General features: G+C 31.9%; 1 protein-coding gene across 5 annotated transcripts in view; it reads right to left on the bottom strand.

Moving 5' to 3' along the window:
- Window positions 1-10680, bottom strand: part of LOC127736192 (multiple PDZ domain protein-like) — a 158733-nt gene extending 148053 nt beyond the window's left edge. For 3 of the 5 annotated variants that reach the window (XM_052246767.1, XM_052246766.1, XM_052246769.1), the window contains exons 1-2: window positions 10490-10679; window positions 7108-7864 (exon numbers count right to left, since the gene is read on the bottom strand). In XM_052246767.1, the coding sequence (XP_052102727.1) occupies window positions 7108-7856 (749 nt within the window). In that variant the 5' untranslated portion in view covers window positions 7857-7864; window positions 10490-10679. Of the gene's footprint in view, window positions 1-4033; window positions 4209-7107; window positions 7865-10489 lie in introns of those variants that run through there. The other 2 variants (XM_052246770.1, XM_052246771.1) reach the window with 2 other exon arrangements.
- Between the last annotated feature and the right edge of the window lie 12194 nt (window positions 10681-22874).

The raw sequence follows: 22874 nt of genomic DNA, 5'->3' as shown, positions 1-22874 counted from the left end.
GGTGTTATAAGACATATCTGCCACAAGCATATCAACAACAGGGCAACAATATTTACCACAATCTGCCATGGAAGCTTACTTGCAATGTTTATACTGCTTTTCGTCTTCCCATACTCATTAGATTACATCATGCTAATAAACTTCTCCACAGATACCTTTTAATGTTGGTTAAAATGTGATTTATTTCACACTGGCTGTCTGCAGATTTCTGAACAAACAAGTTCTATGTGTTCTCTTAATTTGTCAGGGAAATTGGCAAGCATTTTCCATTATTAAAATAAACTCTACCTCCTTGGCAGGTGAAAGATGTTCAACCGATACTGTAAAACTCTAGGTATCTATTCAAATAAATAGCACAACCTTCCTATCAGTTGATAAACTTTGAGATAAACTAGTTAGCAAAAATGAAATATTGGAGGAAAACATATTAAACAAAATCTTCTATTTCATAGTTTATAAGCCTTTAAATTCCTATAAAACTAAAGAATTGCAAAAACACAGAACTATTCTTATTTTTTACCAATAAATTTTTCTGTTTAGAGATAAGTCATAAGAAAAGGCTACATTCATAATCTAATGGTGCTTTTTAGGTTAAATTTAGAGGAGTTAACATTTCAGACATATGTTTTTTTGGTACAAAATAGAAACTTTCTGTATGACACATACAACCTATGGCACTTATAAACTAGAACCCAAATTCCTACAGCTCATTACACTACAGGTCTGATATACTTAGACTAGTCCTTTGAAAATATATCAAACATGAATCAATCTAGCACTATTCTCACTTACATGTATGATCTCACTAAAAATCTACAACTTTACCTTAGAAAAGTTTTTAAGACTAGAGGCTCTATTTTTGGTAAAAATCATCAGGAAAGGGCAATAACTCTATGAAGAGTTAACTGGCAATTTCAGTCATGTTGACATATCTTGTGCTGCTGATCATTTTTGCTTTTTAAAGTTTCTATCTATCTATTATAATAATTTTCAAGATAATAGGTAACAATGCTAAAAAAATATTACAGGGCAATAACTTCAATAAGGAGTAGACTGAAGATTTCAGTCATGTCGACTTATTTGTAGATCTTGCCTTGTTGATCATTTTGGCTGTATAAAGTTTCTATCTATCTATTATAGTTTTTAAGATAATAGGCAAAGAGGCAAAAAATTGGTAAAAATCGTCATCAAAGGGCAATAACTCCAATAATGAGTCGTCTTGATGACTTCAGTCGTAGATCTTGTTTTGCTGATCACTTTTCCCATTTAAAGATTATTTCTATCTTTTATAGTTTTCAAAATCATCAGCAAAAATGAAAAAAAAAACGGAAAAATTTGACATTTAAGGGCAACATCTTACAGCTTTGACATAAAAAGACAGCAGGTAAATCTCGACATTCTGAACATTTCTGCCCTGTTAGATTTTCTCTATTCGTAGGAATTTTCAAGATAATAGACAAAACTTCCATTTTCCTCCCTATGTTCTATTTTTAGCCATGTCGGCCATGTTGGTTGGCAGGTAGGGTCATCAGACAGATTTTTCAAATTAAGTACCCTTATTATGATTGTGGCCAAGTTTGATTTTAATTTGTCCCAGGAGTTTCAGAGGAGAAGATTTTTGTAAAGGTTAATGACCATAACAGATCATAGATGACCGACAACAAGTGATGAGAAAAGATCAATTCCAAGTTCAGAAAAAGGTAACTGCATTAAAGAATTGAATGCTTTTTTTATATTTTTATTTGGGTGTAAAGCGTTAACCAAAGCAAATTTTGTTTGAAGTTGGGATAAAAGCTTATTCCCTTTCATTTATTTTCAGTTTTATATTTTCTGGGAATAACGAAATATATGTCCCAGATATGACTATAAAGAATCATTTTAGTTTAATTTTCAATAATTACATTACATATATGTTTAATTAGAATCTGATTTGGGAACAACTGGGAAGTACTCCAATATCAATTTTATTTCTATATAAAATATAGAACAGCTATGACTGCACACGCTATCTGTGACAATGTTAAAATAATGAATAATGAAAAAACAAACAAAAAACTTGATATAACTCTTACATTTCATAGTCGTATAGCATAAAAATGTAACTATAAGAATTGAATGCTTCTTATATTTTATTACATATAGTATAAGAACATTTTATTTCCAATAAAAGGGCCCTATAAAGAGCTTTTATCACATTACATACAAATACATTAGACATAAATTTAGAGACAATTATTTCTCTATAAATTAAGGGAAGTGTGGGGGGGGGGGGGGGGGGGGGTAAAAAACCATAGCTACTACATTATAGCTCTAAAATCTGATGTTAAATTTTTCATCTTTATTTTATTAGTTGGAATAACTAATAATCTGATACGAAATCCATGTGGCTTCAAACATTTCCTGTTTGGTAATGGATGACCTGCTGGCATCCCTGGGAAAAATATCAGGAAAACATATTTCCAGATACATTACACAACTAGAACCTGCATCTAGAGTATATTACACGACTAGAACCTGCATCTAGAGTATCTGAAGTGGGTAAAGTGGTATCCAGTAGTCCTCATTCATCACAGAATTATATGCATGGATAAAAACACATGCTCAAAATTACTCACATTTTATACTTTATTGACATTTCTTAATATAAGAAATCTGGTAGCAATAAACCAACCTCTGGCATTTTACTAAATTACAGAATAGTGTCATTGTATGTTTATCAAATCCAATATTTTTATACATTTTTCTAGAAATAAATCCCTCAACTACAGAACAGCAATAAAATATGTTTATTTCTCTGAATATCTCAGTAGTATCCATACTTGCAAGGGCGATCCAGGATTTTTGGAGGGGGTATTGAAGAAACGTAATAAATACAAAAAAATAAATGTGGAATGTGTCCATGGGACACAGATGATACCCCCGCTTGCATATCATATAAAGTTATAAAGGGACATAACTGAACAACAGTAAAAGTGATGCTACCCAAATTTGTCCTTGATCTGAGTTTTGTGGTAATAAGTATTGTGTATAAGTTTCATAACATTTGGTTGAGGCAAACTTAAATTAGAGAACAAAAACGAAAAATTCAGCAATTTTTCCATTTGTAAAGGGGCATAACTCTAGAACAGTAAAAGTGACACCACCAAAATTCAAATTTGTTCTGTATTTTGTGGTAATAAGCATTGTGTATAAGTTTCATAACATTTGGTTGAGGCAAACTTAAATTAGAGAATGGAAACGAAAAATTCAGCAATTTTTCCATTTGTAAAGGGGCATAACTCCAGAACGGTTAAAGTGACGCCACCAAAATTCAAACTTGATCTGTGTTATGTAGTAATAAGCATTGTGTACAAGTTTCATAACATTTGGTTGAGGGAAATCAAAGTTAGAGAACGAAAACGAAAAATTCAGCAATTTTTTCATTTGTAAAGGGGCATAACTCCAGAACGGTTAAAGTGACGCCACCAAAATTCAAACTTGATCTGTGTTATGTAGTAATAAGCATTGTGTACAAGTTTCATAACATTTGGTTGAGGGAAATTAAAGTTAGAGAACGAAAACGAAAAATTCAGCAATTTTTTCATTTGTAAAGGGGCATAACTCTAGAATGGTTAAAGAGACGCCACCAAAATTAAAACTTGATCTGTGTTTTGTGGTAATAAGCATTTTGTATAAGTTTCATGTCATTTGGTTGAGGCAAACTAAAGTTAGAGAACGGAAACCAACTTTGGGACGTACGGACGGACGTACGTACAGACGGACAAGGGTAAAACTTAATGTCCCCTCCGCTACGGCGGGAGCATAAAAAAAATTTGAACAATATATGCCATAAAAAAAATTTTCGTCCATCAAAGGTGAAATTTTGTCTCTTGTACAAAGTACATCACCCTGTATCTATTCCCCTTATTTCTCACAAATTCTGATCCTTCAAATAGGAAGTATGCATGAAGGGGGATTTACTGTACACATCTTTGAGACAGCAACCTAACAACTAAAAAAAATTGCCTACATTGTGTACATTAACTCTGATTACCTGTATTCTTCAGAGTCCTCATCTGAGAGAAATAATCCGATTTCTGGCAAATTCAATGTTTCTGATGTTAATGTAGACATTTTCATATGATATGAAAAAAAGTCACTTTAAACAACACTTCTCATCTTATCACAATTTAACAACACATATCATCTTATCCTAATTTGGAATTTACGCAGTTTGTTCAAAGTACTTCCTATGAAATTTTTTGTAAAATCTACCTACATGAATTGATCATTCAGGAAGTATTATATCTTTTAATTGTAAACTCTGTTTTTTTCTTCTTCATACTCAAAAAATATTTTGGCAAATTGCTTTTAGATATCAGGATGAATTAAAAGATATAAACTGGGAAAATTAGTTTGAAGATGGAATAAATAAACAGTTTCCTACTGCTTAAGTACTAATAATTGATTTTAAAGATGAGTCCGTATCAAAAATCTATCTGGATGCCAAGGGAAGAAAAGCTTGATTCGTGTGCTTATCAAAAATGGAAAATCCTCATCTAAAATCCCCTGCAAAAGTCATTTGATGATGATTATTCTGGTCCAGTAGAGACTTGGATTGGCAAAAGAGGCCAAAATACTCAATTGCTTCTTGGAAGCATTAACCAGCTAAGAATTAAAGAAACTATGTAATGTTAGCCTGACTCTTAAAATAACCTATTGTCATACATGTACTGTAAATTCAGAAATTATTGCGAGCATTTATTATTGCGATTTTGTCATTTTAGACCAAAATGCGATTATTATTTTTGTGATACTAAGGAAAAATTCCACTTCATTCATATAAAAAAATCCAAAATGCGAGTTTAAATTATTGCGATTACAACCCTGTTGCATTTTTCCCAATAATAAAAACATCAAAATAATTTCCAAATTTACAGTACATTGTACATTGAGCATAAAGTATAAGTGTGGGTAAATTACACGAAATTATTAAACATAATTGGACCATAATTTTAATAACCTATAGTAAATGAACTCTAATGAGATGATACTGGAAATTATTGTATTTCAAGGTTCTGTGTACCTTAATTTGGAAAATCAATATCAGTTTAAATCGTGTGTGATAACAAAATATATATTCAACATTTTCTTTTTGTGAAAGTGATGTTACCTGCATAAAGATATTTAATGTAACTAGTCTAATTTGAATACTGTCTGTATGCATTGAGTGAAGTTTTTATCTCATTTGCTGCAGGCAGGTGTAACAGAAAATATGTTTACAATGTTTTAACTCCATGTTATATATCTGGAAAACTACCAAGCAATGTTGTCATTCATTACAATACACCCTTCAAACATTTAAATTAAACTTGTTTTTAACAGCCATATATCCTAAATGAAATCTTGTGAATCTATACATGAACTGCAGACGAAACTATTTTAAACTAGAATATGTCAGACCTTTTCAAATCTAGCTTTTAACTATAAGTTCCATATGAGAAATAAATCTTGCAATGAACTAATCACTGATCATTTTTTTTTCTAATAAAAAGACAGAACAGAGAAGAAAGTTACTACATTTTCAAAGGTAAAACCTTACAATATAAAAAGAACCATATTTGAGGGTCTGTTATAGAGAATTAATGGGCAAAAAGTGAAGAATAAAGGGCAAAAAATTTAAAGAATAGAGAAAAATAGGCCAAACAAGTGAATCTGTGAGCTAACTACTAATGATACCCCTGCCCTGCTAAAAGTATACGGTAAACAGGAAGTTGTTAAGTGATGAATCTGAAAACGCATCACACATTATAGCTGACTAATATAAACCCTGAAACCAAATTTCAGTAATCCTCGTAATGTAGTTCCTGAGAAAGATGCGACGAAAAATATTCATGGGACGGAGGGACGGACTGACGGACTGACGGATGGACGGACAGACAGAGGTAAAACAGTATACCCCCACTTTTTTAAAGCGGGGTATAAAAAATAAAGAATAGAAAATAATGGGCAAAACATATTAAGATTAGAGAAAAATGGCTGAACAAATTAAAGAATACAACACTGAGGGACCCCCATCCATACCCTCATATATTAAGCAGGAATACTGGAAAACAGATAATTATATATTTTCAAGTTCTGCAAAAATGGAACAAATCAGTGTGACATGTTGATTATATATTTTTTCAGTCCTGCAACAATATCTAACAAATCAATCAATCGGTTCAATGTAAACTACATCTGTGAAATTCTCATCATCATCAATAGCTTCACAAATCATTAGTTTTACAACACAAGTGTGCTTGATTATAATGAATACCTTAAATTACTAAGCAAGAATATCCAAGAGTATAATTTAATCTGATTTATAAGTCTACACTTTCCTAGTATATTTTTCTCCAAAAATTAGAGATTAGAAAATTAAATGATTTTTTTTTTATAAAGATGGGATTAATTAGTAAGGTATGCTATCTTTAGGGTTTTGTACTAATCAAACTACTTTGGAAAACCACTTTGTTTCTATCAATCAGCCAACAAGTCAGTCTAATAGTTTCAGCATGTGTGGGTATCCAAAGTACACAATGTTTTTGAGTGAGTGTTTCCTGTTTCTAACATAAGTGCTTCAAAACAGCTGTTATCAATTTTTACTTTCAATAAATTAAATTAGGGATAATTTTGAATATATATGTATATATTTTTAATATGAAAATTTCTGATACCATTTTCTCTTTCTATCAAGTTATTGAGAAATCATGTATGATAATGTATCAAAGTATAAGAGAGAGAGAGAGGGGGAGAGATACCATTGGGATAGTATGTTATGTAAGGTAGACACTCTAGATTCAGGATTTAACAAACAGCAAATCACAAGGGACTTGACCATACAAAAGAAAATGATATGGTTTATAAAAAAATGATATTAGCCAATTGTTGTACATTTGTAGGTAAATGATTGTGTCCTCTTCAGTATAAATTTCCTGTCAAACCAATGATTAAACTGATAGATACTGTACCCAGATAATATCTTTATTGTCTACTCAACCTTCATGAGATAAATATAATATATTTCTAACTATATGGAGGTGTGACCATTTCCTTGTAAGGAATACCATGTATATTTATACATACCTAGCATTCCCAACTGTTTCTTTCTGAAGAGACTGTCCATTCAACTCTAATATTTCATCATAGACATGAATTCTCCCATCTTTGTGAACAATGCCACCTTCTTTAATATTGACTATCCGTAAAACTTCTACGATATCAGCATATCCATTCATAGAATCTATACCTCTATCACTGTATATCCTTTTCCGAGTTGGACTTTCCCCATAAAAATAATTCTCCACTGAAAATAAATCAACTGCATCTATTGAGATACCTAATTCTCCCCCTTTTTTCACATCCAGATCAATAACCAAAATTTTGTCCCTCCTTGGCGGTTTAATCGGAGGCGGAGATTTTTTTCCGACAGAATTTTGTAGAGCTAATTTCAATGTTGACACCATTGTGCATTGAGGAATTTCATACTCATTGTCAATAAAATCGATATTATTTATTCCATGTATAGATGTAAATCCATTAGAGTCCCTAGATGATAGGGGATCATGATTTTGATATTTATTTTTTTTCAACGCTTTTGACGACCCATGATGTTGTAAGCTTCCTTTCCTACATAATTTCTCCTTTTTTGTCCCTTTGGCTGCAACAGATGTTGATGATGAAACGCTGGGAAATCTAATTCTGTTCAAATATGCCTTTAAAGTTTCCATGTTTATATTTTTGCCCCATATGCCACTGGTAATGTATTGATCATGTTGACAGCTTGGGGGAGAATACTGGTAAGTTGTAGTATACTTCCCAATGCTGTCAATCATTCAAAAGTCTGAAAAAGAGGAAGTTTTATATAAATAAGGTATAGTATTACAAGATGTCACTGATAACTTCAGTCTAAATTACAGTTTACATGGATCACTGACATCCAATATTTTATATACATGTTCTCTCTTCATTAGCATTGATCATTTTCACTTGTGATAATGATAACAGTTATTTCATACTTTTAATTTTCAAGTAAAATTTTCTTTCTACTATTTCAAATACATACATTTACATGTATAATTTAAAATATGATACAAAATAATGTTGTTTTTTTTTTTTTTTTGTTATTTAATGAGGTTATATGTAGTTTTATTTCCTTAGTTATTCTCACAGTTAAATCCATTAGAAAACTAATTATATCATCTATACAACAAGAATATGTGTCCATAGGACACCATACCCTGTTAAAACTATCATATTTCCATGTGTTTAGTGATCTGTGAAATTTGGGTCCAAATGTAAAATATTTTAAAACATTCAAATCTTAAGGCTAAAAAAAAGAATAGTTCTGTTAACTGCCTTCGTACTTTGACCCCACCCTAAATGTGCATGCCTACCCTAATAAATTTCATGGAATTTTTGTTTAAAACCTGTTTAATCCTATATAGTCTAACAAATATTTTTTTTGAATAAAATTATTTTACCTACTTACCTAAAGTGATTAAATCATTAAGTGGTTAAAAGGGCCTATTTTTCTTTCAACTTTTATAGACTTGCCATGATTTAGAGTGGATAAAATCATTAATGTATGGACGTCTGGTCTGTCGGTATGTCTGTCTGTTGTTGAAGACTGTATGTTGCCCTCTAGTTATTTGTATTAAAAGAAAGCTCCATTATAAGATGTGCTATAATAAATGCTTTGGCTTTGATTTTTACATACTGGTACTTAATAATACTCAGTTTGATAAAACTGTCAATGGTATGGTTAGGTGTTAAATGTTACAAAATGTCAAGTACTAGTCCTCAGATTTTCATACAAGTAATTAATCCACTTTTTGGACAGGAATAAAAACATTTGACCATTATGTGTCAAATGAATATCTAATACACAATATTTATGATAGACAGTCCAGCATTCTTTCCCTATTTCAAAGTTATGGTTGACATTTTATAGTTATTTTGATTAATGCATTTCTTTTGCATTATATACAGGGTATTTCTCGCTGCATTGATGACCCAATGGTGGCCTTTGGCTGTTGTCTGTTCTTTAGTCGGGTTGTTGTCTCTTTGACATATTCCCCATTTCCATTCTCAATTTTATATTATGAAAAGAGTTCTTAGTTTTCTATTTGGAGATTGGGGAGATTGAAGACACAAGTTCTCTTGTGAACATGCAACTATATACACTGGATCTGGAATAAAGATTAGCACAATCACCGCTCATTTCCTCTATATTGCCACAAAAGAAACTACAAACCAGTACAAAATGATGTTAATATTCAATTTGTAGAATAATTTCAGGATGTATGTGTAAGCATAGAAGGGATATAAGTGCATGCATGAAGTCCTGAAATGTATGGGCTTATATCCAATATCAAACAAAAATTAATAAAACTATCATAAAATCAATCCTCCCCATCTCAAATATATTTGGCAGAATGAAAACACATAAAATTGTAAATGAAAACAAGACCAAGTATTTGTAGTACAGGAACATTTTAATTTAACAAAGAAATACAGGTGGGGCTGTCACGAAATAGAAGTTCCTTCATAATATAAGTTCCAAACGGAAAAATATTCTGGAATATTATTTCCACTGGAATAAATATTACAGTATATGTTCCTAACGGAATAAATGGTATCTAGAAAATTTGTCCAAACAGGAACAGATATTAAGACATTGATTATAACAAAGTTTCCAGTGGAACTTCTGTTAGGCTGAAACAAATATACTTGACAGTGCCATGTTGTTGGATCCAAAGTCCAACCAATATTCTACAGGGATTATTCTGACATATAGTCTCTTAAAACAATATGGCAAGAAAAAAAAAAATATTAAGAGGGTACTTAAGAATTGTTATAAGTGTCAGTCTGGTTCATAAAGAATACACATTTTATTAGAAGAAAAGGGATATTGCATTTTGGCAATAAAAATGGTTTTCAAAAGTTTTTTGTATTTCAATCAAGATAAAATGAGTTATTTTGTCAGAAAAAAAAATTTAATGAAAATGTGGATGTCTATTAGGAAGCTTTTTACTATCTGAGGTTATCATTCAACATCCTGTATTACAATGTAACATTGTATTGTATATAATAGTGCATAGACAAATACAACTAAATATAATGATGTATGCAATTTATTATATAAATCATGTCAAATGAAGTAAATAATTTAAAGTATGTTGGTTCAAACCTGTACATTAGCTGCTTTGTTTTTAAATTCCTACCATTTTCAGAAGTCTTTCAGTAATAAGTAATTACATCTGACATTTTAGATTCTATGAGCATTTTAGTACCTAACAGTTATAAATGTCAATCTTTAAAATGAACATTTTTTTTAATATTGTTAAAGTTGGTGTTTTTCATTTATTTGTAAAATAAAAGCAAAAAAAAAAATAGAAGCTGACAAAGAAAACATCAAAACATAGAATAAAATGTAGAATTTCAATATAATTTCAAAATGTCATACCTTTTCAAGTTCACAATGTAATATTCCATGTTAATTACAGGCTACTTATCACTCTAAAACACTCCCATGTCCTTCACGTCCCAGAGTTTTGGCTCATTATGTGTATTCGGCTTTGATGCAACCTTTTGATCCACTTAGCAGCGTTACAGTTGATTGCCACGAGGGAATTTTACGACTAGATACCTATTGATTAATTCACTAAATGTTTAATAGTTTTATCAGTTTATTAGTTGTTAACAAGTGTCTTTAGCCCTCAGGTACGGGATGAAAGTCGATAAAACATTTAAATAAGCCATTTACCTTATATTTAAGTATTTGATTCTTTGTAACCTTCTGATCTTTCGTTCAAATATTTTCCAAAGAGAGCTTACCCCTCTGTTTCATTCCCAAGATTTGCCAACGTGCTTCATTCCAAAACGAACAGTTCGTGTTGCCCTTTTTCTTTTTTATCAGCAGCTCATTCGACCCTTTTGTTGAGAAATAATCTCAAACAAAAATCGGTTTTAACGTTACAACATTCAAATTGCCAAAGTGGAACGTTAATGTAAGTCTTTATTGTTCATAAGTTTATTTATTTTGTAAATAGTGATTTCAATTTAAGATAAAACATAAATGTGGATGCCATATGCCAGGGGCATGTAAGGCTACTCAATCTGAAAAGGCGGATTATTGAGAAATAAATGTCTCTAAATGGGGACTCGACTATAAACAAGCCTAATACAGTAGTTTCGTCGTATTTTTTTCAAAGGCCGATATCGTCATTTTAATTATTTTAGTTATCCCATAATACCCGTAGAATGACACCCTGTTCTTCCCCTCGCCAAATACAGACTCAAACGTGACTGAATTTTAAAGGTGTGCCTGACTTTTTCGTTTACGATTGGATCACTAGATTATTTTTTTTGGTAATTTTGTGATTATTTTGTTTATCTTTCCACAATAACTTTTGGCATGAACATTCTATTTTTTGGTTTTTATTCTCTTATCTTTTTTTTTTATTATTTGTCCCTTTTAGCGTTTGAGATTTTTTAAAATTGAATTTCTGCTTTAGATTTCTCATTTAATGTGTATTTGCTCTTACCAGAATTGTAACTACGTATACGTGCTGTCCCTCTACTCTGATTTTACCGCACTAACATTAGAGGGATACCACACATTAAAAAGTAATCATGATGAAGTGAAATAGTGGCTAGGATGAAATCTAAAAAAAAAAGGCAGGACAGGAGTTTTGAGTTAAAAAAAAAAAGACAGGATGAGCAACTTGGCAAAAAAAAAGGCAGGATGACAATTTATGTAAAAAAAGTCAGGACCAAATAGAGTGGAAAATTAAAAGGCAGGACAGATATTACAACTAAAAAAAAAGGCAGGACAAAATTTTCCATTCAAGCCCCCCCCCCCATAAAAATCAAATGGTAGCTCCCTAATCGGGGGGGGGAACCTGTTGTTCAGTGGTTGTCGTTTGTTGGCAGAGGCGGATTTAGGGGGGGCAAGGGGCCCGGGCCCCCCCTTTTGTGGGAAAAATTTGGTTGATTATATAGGGAATCACTGAAGCATGACTGGAATGGGCCCCCTCTTTGGCAGTCAGTGGGCCCCTACTTATGAAAATTTCTGGATCCGCCACTGGTTGGTGTGGTTCATAGGTGTTTCTCGTTTCTCGTTTTTTATATAGATTAGACCGTTGGTTTTCCTGTTTGGATGGTTTTACTCTATTCATTTCGGGGCCATTTATAGCTTGCTGTTCGGTGTGAGCCAAGGCTCCGTGTTGAAGGCCGTACTTTGACCTATAATTGTTAACTTTTTATACATTTTGACTTGGATGGAGATTTGTCTCATTGGCACTCACAGAATTCTTTTTTTTTTTCTCTCTAGAGGTGTGCCTGAGACGAAGGTTTTTTATATATACTCCTATATATATACGAATATGTGAAAACTGTTGTTTCTTATTTGTGTTTGTAACTATGTATTATACTGAATTGTTCATTATATTTGTATAAATAATATTATCATGATATTATATTATGCTCCTTGTGAGCCCATTTGATGGAAATCAAGCATCTTCTTCTTCTTCTTCTTCTTCATACCCCATCTTCTTATTTATATTAAATGGATTAAGGTTGTGAGGTCGTTGATACAAATCAGGAGAAGAAAAAACTTAATTGGTGTATATATATGAACACTTCGAAGACCCAAATACTGCTAAGAACTTGTCCTACCTCCAAGACAAATATGTTGTTGTCCCTGCAGACAAAGCCCAATATATAGTTATTGTTTGTTAAACATATATATAAACTACTAGATAAATCAGTGAATTATAGGTGTTGGCTGGGATTATTGTCCCAGGTGTTGGCAATTCACTTGGGAACCAAATATATATACATCCACGGCACTTACTAAAGAGGATCATGAACAATCATAGTTCTGTTTTGTGTTCGTGTGGCATTTCAACCAAATATGAAGAACTGGCTCTTCCTTCTCTCTGTTGGATACCAGAATTACATAAGTGTCCGTACAAACTAAGTTTTAATTCTTGGACTGCCTAATGCTCCACGAAATCATTTCCCAAATTATCAACATCTCCTTTATTAGTAATAAAAACCTGGTCCTCGGTGTAACTGTTAAACTATATTCTAGGGATATTTATACTACAAAATTTGGTTAAAAATCAAATGATTTGTTACAGTACTTACAACCAAGTATCTCTCCTCTTGCATCAGTTTGAGATAAAAACATACAACTTTTCTACCCTTTATACACGTTATATGAAGTATCCATCATTCTAAACTTAAAGACAGATAGAAAGAATTTAATTTGTTTCCTTAAAAGGAATGGTCAATACAGATACGAATATCTTGTTTTAGGGAGCGAAAAATCATACATTATAAAAACACGCTCTGATTCAATCAAAAGGTTATCTGATGAACCTGACATTATCAAGATGCTTTATTATTTTATTGACAATATACTTGGTTTGAGGACGTGTTTTTCAACAGACACTCGACCTTCTTATGGAAGCCAATTGTGTCTTGCCGACGCGTTGCCTTATCCCTATGAAGACTTTACAATTAGCTTCTCTATACGGAAAAAGGAAAAGAAGCTGGCATTATTTACCTTTAACTTCTCGTTCCTCGATTTATAAAGATGAGATCCTTTTACTGAATGATTCAAAGTTTGGTAAGTATGTTGACTGCATCTATTCCAATCAATCTAATTGAAATATAGATATCTAATTTTGTTATACTCATATGACGCAAGTTTCACTATATCTATATTTTAATTATATTGCTATGCCAGTGCACTTGAAATAAAGTGTACCATAGACAAGTCTGCTTAAGAAACTGAGTGCGAAGGTTAGTTAATAACTAAATTTACGACAAAAGAAAAGAATCCTTTCTGTGAAGCATCATTCCAGCTGTGCCTGCATACTATATTTATAACTTCTAATTAATACCACAGGCACTACGTCTTGTCTCTGAAAAAAAAACCCATACCTTAAGGTATATATTAATTTTTTTTTCAAGTGCCTGTGGTAGATAAGACTTTCCAAGACTAGTGTTTCCTGGTATGATTTCCTTTATGGGGAAGGGGGTACCTGTTTACAAGGCAGTGCTTGAAACCAAGGGTTCCAAATGCAAAAGTTGAAGTTATCATTTAAAAGTGTTATGAACGCCATCATGATTTGGTGTGCCGTTATGGAATATCAGTCGGTAACACAGATGACAACGGATATGTTCACTTGTCGTAACCACAATTCCATCCTCTTATTTCTCGATTGAGACATTATCGAATGGGACATATCGCCGAATGTGTACTTAGAAGTAACACGATGGTTGTTTGCCACTCAGAGTGGAACATGAACTGGTTACCCTCCCAGAACACCAGTAAGGTCAACAAGATTTTGGAGGGGTTCATGTTGCCCAATCTTTAGTTTTATGTGTTGTGTTTTGTCGACTGTTGTTTGTCTATTTGTCGTTTTTCTTTTTGGCCATGGCCTATTTCTATTAAACTTGTGATTTTTAATTGTTTTGGTATCTTCCCATTCTCTTTACTTGAAACAATACCATTTTTTTTTGGTGAATCTGCTGGCACTAAACACATGCCACTCTGACGCACATTGTAAGCTTCACTAGTTTTGGTCAAAAGTAACTTCGTTTTTAAGGTACTGGATCGTTTAGAATTGCCGAAGCATATCTGCAGATAATTGCTGGACAGGTTATAATTGATTATCAAAATTTATTTCAAGACTTTCCAGGTAAAGGATTCCTGTTCCATCCTAGGGAATTAAGAGGAGCATAAGACTTTCCAGGTAAAGGTACCACGTTCCATCAAAGGGAGTTGAGAGGAGCATAAGACTTACCAGGTAAAGGTTGTTCTCTCGGATCTACATTCCATGCTAGGTTGTTTTACTTCCAGCAATCAAATAGATATACATAAAGCTTATCATATTGTATGATCTTGTATAGACACAAAATAGAGCTTGAAAAGTTGTACAGACACATGCATGAGAAGAAAAGGAAATGTGGTAGACCAGTGGCGTAGCTAGGCCATTTTTAAGTGTACGCCCGAACCTCATCGAAGGGTTTGAGGTCCAGAACAGAAGACCTCCTGGTTGGGGGCGAAACCTCCCGGATGTTCACGCGTTATTGAGAAAGAGATACCAATATCTGTCATTAAAAACTCATTAATAGCAACATACGTGGTCGGTTAAGAACAAAACTTTACGACAAAGGAGATGATTTCAGCCTCCTATTGTGAACTTTTCTGTTCTATGTAGCAACATTCCAGCTAGCAGCACCTACATATGGAGTATATACATGCCAGTTGATAAGATATTCCATAGCTTATCATCATTTCCTTGATAGATAGTGGATGCTTACAAGGAAGCTACTGAACCAAGAGTTCCAATTGGTGAAGTTGAAACCATCCCTTCGGAAATTTTACGTTCGACATAACGAGTAGGTTAATGACGACGGATATGTTCCAAATGTTGATATTAGCACAATCCCGTCTTCTTTTCCTCTAATGTGATCTACCGAATTAGACTTATCACTGGGTTTGCACACGTTGAGTAGAATTTGCTTACCCTTCCGAAGCACCTGAGATCACCCCCAGGTTTTGGTGGGGTCCGTGTTGTTAAGTCTTATGTTTCTATGTTGTGTTTTGTATACTGTTGTTTGCCTTTTCATAGTTTTTCGTTTTTTGCCATGGCGTTGTCAGTTTGTTTTCAACTGATGAGTTTGAATATCCCTTTCACGTCTCTTTTAGAGTCTAATTTGTTTTTTTACAGTTAAATTTGTTCATTGTATTGATTTGGAATATAATGGTAATGTATTTAAGAGAAAAAATGCTCAAAACAGTTCCTTAAAAATATGTTTAAAAGCAATCTAATATGTATATCTATATTTACTCGCATGCTCGTATCTTATGAGTATAACAAAATCAGAGATATATATTGTAATTAGATTAGTTTAAAAGGAGATGTCACTTTGTGGGGTAAACAATCAATCGACAAAAAATCAAAACTTCATATAGAGATAGTCAAAAAGCAAGTCTCCATTTCAATGTTGTCGTTCTATTAATTTTGTTGACCTTATAGATCTAGTTTACTCACCTTTTTACACTATTTGTTAATGGAAATATGTTCTAATTAATTTTCATAGATGGGCAGGTGTAACGTAAAAATAAATATTGAACTGTAACATAAAAATGCAAGCCACATCGTATTTGACCAGATAATGAATTGAGTAGAATTCACAGTAGATTGCGACTTTGACAGAAAATGAAAAAAATATATAATATAAAATATGAAAACAACACATTATTAATTTCATGAGTTTGAAGCGCTTTTCTTGATTTACCTTCATCAGGAACGCTCAAAGCCGAGGATGTTATAGAACCGAAACAGTTACAGAGCTACATGTATATGACCTAAAAGTACATAATAAATCATATGATACCATTTGATTAAAAAGTATATTTCGTCACTTTGTCTTTTATCTCCAATTACAAGTAATTGAAGAAAAATAATACAAGGCTCGTGTGCTTTTAATCAGTTCTTATAATTTATTTGGGTTCAAATATTTTTTTCTTCAAAATTTATGTGTACGCCCGGGCGTTTTGACGTAAACGTAGCTACGCGCATGTAGAGCACATAACAAATACATGCGAGGTCAACATACAATAGACAGGTATCTATACAATATGCCAAGCTCTAAATCGTCTCAAGTCTTAAAAGTTATTCTATGACCTAATCACGAAAACTATGTTGACTAATGAACCATGAAAATGCGATCAAGGTCAGACGAACCTGCCAGACAGACAAGTATCTTAATATTTTGCTTATAGTACCTAAGGAACAGACTTATTGTTGACCGATCGAAGATAAAAAAAGAGGTCAAGGTCAGATGAAACCTGCCAGAAAGACACCTTTCAATCATTCAATCATACACCAAATATAGTTGATCAATTTCTTAAAATATTTGAGAAACGGACTTAACCATGAAAACTTAACATTGACCTATGAACTATAAAAATTAGGTCAAGGTCAGATGAAACTGGCAAGACAAGACAAGACATGTATACTATGCAATCATCCCATACACCAAATATAGTTGACCTAATGATTTTAGTACCAGACAAACAGACCTTGCCATGAAAACTTAACATTGAGTAATGAATCATGAAAATGAGGTATGGTCAGATGAATCCTGCCAGAGAGACATTTACATCTTTTAAGAAATCATTACACACACTAAATATAGTTGCCCTATTGATCAGTTTCTAATATATAGACTTTGGCCTTGATCACTTATCCATGAAATGAGGTAAATGTCTGGTGAACCCTGTCTGACAGACATGAAGATCTTGCACAGATCTCATATACCAAATATTGTTATCCTATTACTTGTAATAAGTGAGAAATTCATGCAACAAAAACCATAAATTTGAGGCTGTATACAACTAGTTAGCACTGCAATCTGATAAGCATCCCCTAGTCTCTCAATCTGTGACTTTCAATGCAGACAAGACAAATACTAGTTTGACCCCCATGTTCTATTTTTACCATAGCTGCCATATTGGTTGGTGGATCTCGACAAAAATCACAAACTAAAAAGTAAGCATATCTTTTATTCCTATCCAAAAGATGAAACAGACAACATCTGGTCTCGATCCATTGAGTGGTTTCAAAGATTTATAGATTAAAGTTAACAGACGATGGACGCAAAGCAATGCCATTATCTTACCTGGCCCTTTGCCCGATTCAAAATTACATTTTCAATTTAATATTTCTGGGGCTCAACCTTGGACATCTGAAGATAATAAACTGTTGACACAGAGATATGTCTCGCCTGTCGGCATAAAATTCAGAAAATGACAATCTGATGGACAGCAACATTGCTTATCAATTCAAAGTTGCTGGACCATGATCTTGTGGGCAGGGCCTAGAATTGGTGGACAAACAGATGTACAGACAGTAATATAACTTTATAGAAAAATATTGTTGTCTATTGAAAGTAGTTCCTATCAATCTAACTTGAGCAGAAAACTTAACATTGAAAATTGCTAATTAATTCAAAGTCACTGGACCATGTCCTAGGGGGAAGGGCTTCAAAATAGTCATCAAACTGATATGTACTGATAGTAATGCGACTTCATACAAAAATATCATTGATCTATCACAATTAGATCCCATCAAACTAACTTAAGCAGAAAACTTAACATTGAAAATTGCTTATTAATTCAAAGTCACTGAACCATGACTTAGGGACAGGTCCTCAAAATAGTAGTCTAACTGATATGTACTGATAGTAATGCAACTTCATATTAAATATCAATGATCTATCACAACAAGATCCTATCGAACTAAATTAAGCAGAAAATTTAACATTGAAAATTGCTTATTAATTCAAAATCACTGAATCATGACTTAGGGACAGGGCCTCAAAATAGTCGTCAAACATATATGTACTGATAGTAATGCGACTTCATATTAAATATCAATGATCTATCACAAAAAGTTCCTATCAAACTAACTTAAACTGAAAACTTAACAATTGTTGACGCTGTTGCCGTCAAAGCAATCCTTATGTCCCGCTTTACGCGACTTTCGTCGCAGGCGAGACAAAAACCACTTCTCCAGATTTGAACCTCAAACTCTCATTGAACAATGCATAAAAGGAAAGGTCAATTTCCCCTGTATTTGTTGCACTCTCAGGGTCAAAATCTTAAGAGTTGTAAAATCCTGTTGTTGTTGTTTATTGTCAAATTTTGCATCAAAGGAATTCATTGACAAAATTTATTTAATTTGTATTTGAAAGACAAAACATGTACATGATAGCTTTACTTCCAACAGAAATTTGGTTTTGGTTAATGATGTTCTACATTTTTTAGATAAATACTCGATATTTGCCAAATCTGTCAAAATTGCAGTTTTTCAGGAGTTAATCATTTGGTGATCTGTTAAGAAATAAACAAATATAACAATACAACTAAAAGTAAACACATTTGACTGTGATAATATGAATTTAATTAAAATTTAAGTTCTTTTTGAAATTGGCCCTGGTCTAAAATATATTCTCGGGAAATTGGCTTTACCTCTTTGTCCCAGAACCAATAGATCAAAGTGTCTTACCTTGAATCACTGACTATACCCACAACATTGGTTTAAAAAATTAGAAAACAGGTAAATACTACCTAAATAACCACATTACAACACATACCACATCTTGTTATAATACAGATAAAGGGAGACAAATCATGCATTTTGTGATTGGAAATTTTCAAACAAGTGATCTAGATGAAAGAGTTGTAATTCAAATTAGAATTTGACTTGTCACACTGATGCTTTTTTATATTTAACTGTAGGCTGATGACAACAATTTATAAAATTTTTCAAATAAATTAATTAATGATTTTTAAAAATAAATAATATATAATGTACAAAAAATACTTCAGAACAACTAAAAATATAATAGTTCAACAATAAAATGACATTTCTGAAATGTTTACAGGACAGATTTTGAATGGATTTAAAAACATTAAGGGGAGTGATTAAACAATACATCAATACTTAAAAATAATTAAAATAAAAACTATTTTTTTATTTATAATGTTTAAAGTATAAATATAAAATTTATAAATTCTAGACATAAAATGAAAATTTAACTGTCTCAAAATGAAAAATTATTCTTTTTCTAGGTAAAATATTTTTTCCTTCAGGGCACTATCTTGTATTAAAATTAATTAAAGTACAGGCTGTAAAATATGATTTTAAGTAAAGACTGAAACTTTTTAAATATGGCCCCGGTGTGAAATAAATAGGGGGAAATTGGCCTGACCTCTTTGTCCCAGAACTAGTAGACCAGAGTGTCTCACTGATTCCCACAACTTCGAAATATCAGAAAAAAGGGCAAATACTACTTAACCAACCACAATTAAAGGGAGACAAGCCATGCTATTTGTTGTAGACATCTTCAAACAAGTGATCCAGATGAAGGAGGTGTATTTCAAATTACAACTTGAATTATCACACTGATACTTTCTCTAACTGTAGGCTAATGACAACAATATAGCATTTTTCAAATAATTTAATTGATGATTTTTAAAAATAAATAATATATAATGTACAAAAAATACTTCAGAACAACTAAAAAATTAATAGTTCAACAATAAAATGACATTTCTGACATATTTCGTAATAGGACGGACTTGGAATGGATTTAAAAACAATAAAGGGGACTGATTCAATAATACATCAATAATTATTCGTCTCATGCTTAAAAACATAAAATAAAAACAAATTCTTCATAAAGGGTTTATGCATTCTCGACATAAAATGAAAATTTAGCAGTCTCTTAAAATGAAAATATATTTATTTTTAAGGTTATATTTTTTCCTTTAGGTCACTGGTAAAGGTCTTGTTTGTACTCATTTTTTTACTTATTGTACTTTAAATTCAAGATTTCCATTTCATCTCTTGTATAAGAGATAATAAAAAATGAAAACAAGTACTCTTGGAGCCATGACATCACAATAAATATAGTTATGACATAATTAAGAAGATTTTTTATATGTTTTATGAATACAAATATATAAATTTGTAAAAATTAAGTATTGTATGTGTCTTTTTGTCAATCTAAATCACAGGGAATACCTTAGTTATAACCATGCACATACCTATATTTTATTTCCAAACAATTTTCATATGATTTGTAAAGGTTTTTAAACAAATTTTGTCCTGCTATTAAGAAATGCATAGCATCTTGCAGACCTGAGCTACTATGCCGTAGCAAAATGTCCCCCACCACTATGCATGAGGAATTAAATTGTGTGTCACAATGTGAAATTGTGGTACGATATTCAAAAATCCGATGACGTCAACGAAAATGCTAAAATCTAAATGACAGTAAAATATAATAGACAAAGGAAGAGGGATCTATGTTAAATGGTGTCAAGAGGATTTGTGTTGACAAAGTGTCATTGTGGGACATTAGTAAAAATAAATGGTTTAAGTCCCGTTACTTCTATTTCAATTGTCGTATTAAAATAACGGTACAATACAGTCAACAACACATGATTGCAAACAATCCTACCAAGTATAAGAGTTTTCTATAAAATGGACTCGGAGGAGTTGCCTTCACAAGGTGACATTGTTACTATACTCCATAATATTAGTCAAAGTCCATAACCCCCTTAAAATCAAACTGATGTTACAGCACTGTCAAAAGAAGGCGACAAAAAATAATCCTACCAAGTATGAAAGATTTCAGCCAAACAGTCTATGAGTATTGATGTGTTTCGAATGGACGGACAGAGACCCCACGACATCACAAGTGGGGGATAATAAATGTTTTGTTAAGTAGAAAAGCTTTGCATACATTTATATTAGGAAATCAATACTAAAACAAAAGTTTTAACTGTGTGCATAATGGTGTGAAATAAAGAGAACTTCTTGAAAATTTAGTTAACAAGTTTTGACAGAATGTATTATTTTCTGCTAAACTAAAACTGAACTTATAAATAAATAGTAGAAATAAATGAACATAAAATTACACAAAGTAAAATTTACATTTGTATTTGGAAAAGCAGACTACGGAATACAAATTCAAACTGTCTGACCAGTTTTGATCTGTTGAAGTCATAAACACGTTTTGAATGAAATAAGATGATTAAAAAATGTCCAAAACCAGAAAATTTAACTGCTTAGTAATGTTAAGGCAAAAGAAAATAAGAAAAAATTACATAAATTCAACTACAGTAAATATCTACTGGAACTATTTCTATAATAGTCCCTAATATCTTTTAAAAAAATTATAATACTGTTGTTATCTAGTTACCATCTAAAAAGATTATGCCTGGGTTATTACTCTAAATTTGACCTTGATATATTTAGTTATATATTGTTGTTATAATAGTATAAATTTGCGAAGTGTAAACCTAAATCTGAAACTTTGGACCTGTGTTTCTAAAAAATGAACTTTAACTCTAAACAGCTTGAATGACATTTTAAAAATATTACCTTCTTTCAATATATAAGTATCATGGAAAATTAGTCATCAAAAGTTACTCCTAACAGATGATGTTAAAAAATAAAATATGCATAAAATAAAGCAAAATATCACAGTGGTTCAAATCTATCACTGATATGGGAGAATTAATACCTTACACTGAGAAAAAATATTACATATATTCTCTTAACAGTGCAGTTTCTTTTCTGACAAAAAATACATAGGAATATATGAATAATTCTAATTTGGATTTCAGACAAGGTATATGTAAAATGGAAATTTTTCATCTGGGGTTTATATTCACTAATTTTCAATGTGATTAAAATTCGATGTTGTTATATGCTACACTCCCGTATCAAAGCAAAAACTAACAGCTGATTTGAAATAGATTGACTAATTTTATGATTAAAATAAAATCTTGGAACATACTTCCTTACATAAATTTGGTGTATAAGGAAGATCAGGGAGAGGAACAAGAAAAAGTAAGAAATTAAAAATCCTCCTAGAAATCGTAAAATTTAAATTCTGTAAAAATTAAAGAACCTTAGTGAGCACACATTTTCATTGGAGAAATAAAATATGTGTAAGAAAAAAAAATTGTATAAGAAAAAAAAATTGAATCATAATTTCCTGTCAATATGCACATCTACATAGTATGTCCTTATTATCTACAAAGTTTCATGAAATTATGTTGTGTGGTTTCAGAGGAGTTGCGATGACAAACTGTTGCAGAAGTACATTGAAGCAAATAAGTTCAAAGGGGCGTAACTCCTAGAAAAAAATTGAATCATAATTTCCTGTCGATATGCACATCTACATAGTATGTCCTTATTATCTACAAAGTTTCATGAAATTCTGTTATGTGATTTCAGAGGAGTTGT

Source organism: Mytilus californianus, unplaced genomic scaffold (genome assembly GCF_021869535.1).
Source record: "Mytilus californianus isolate M0D057914Y unplaced genomic scaffold, xbMytCali1.0.p SCAF_3, whole genome shotgun sequence".
NCBI classification, from domain to species: Eukaryota; Metazoa; Mollusca; class Bivalvia; order Mytilida; family Mytilidae; genus Mytilus; species Mytilus californianus.
Note: the sequence above shows the minus strand (reverse complement) of the source record. Positions and strands in the feature narration are given on the sequence as shown.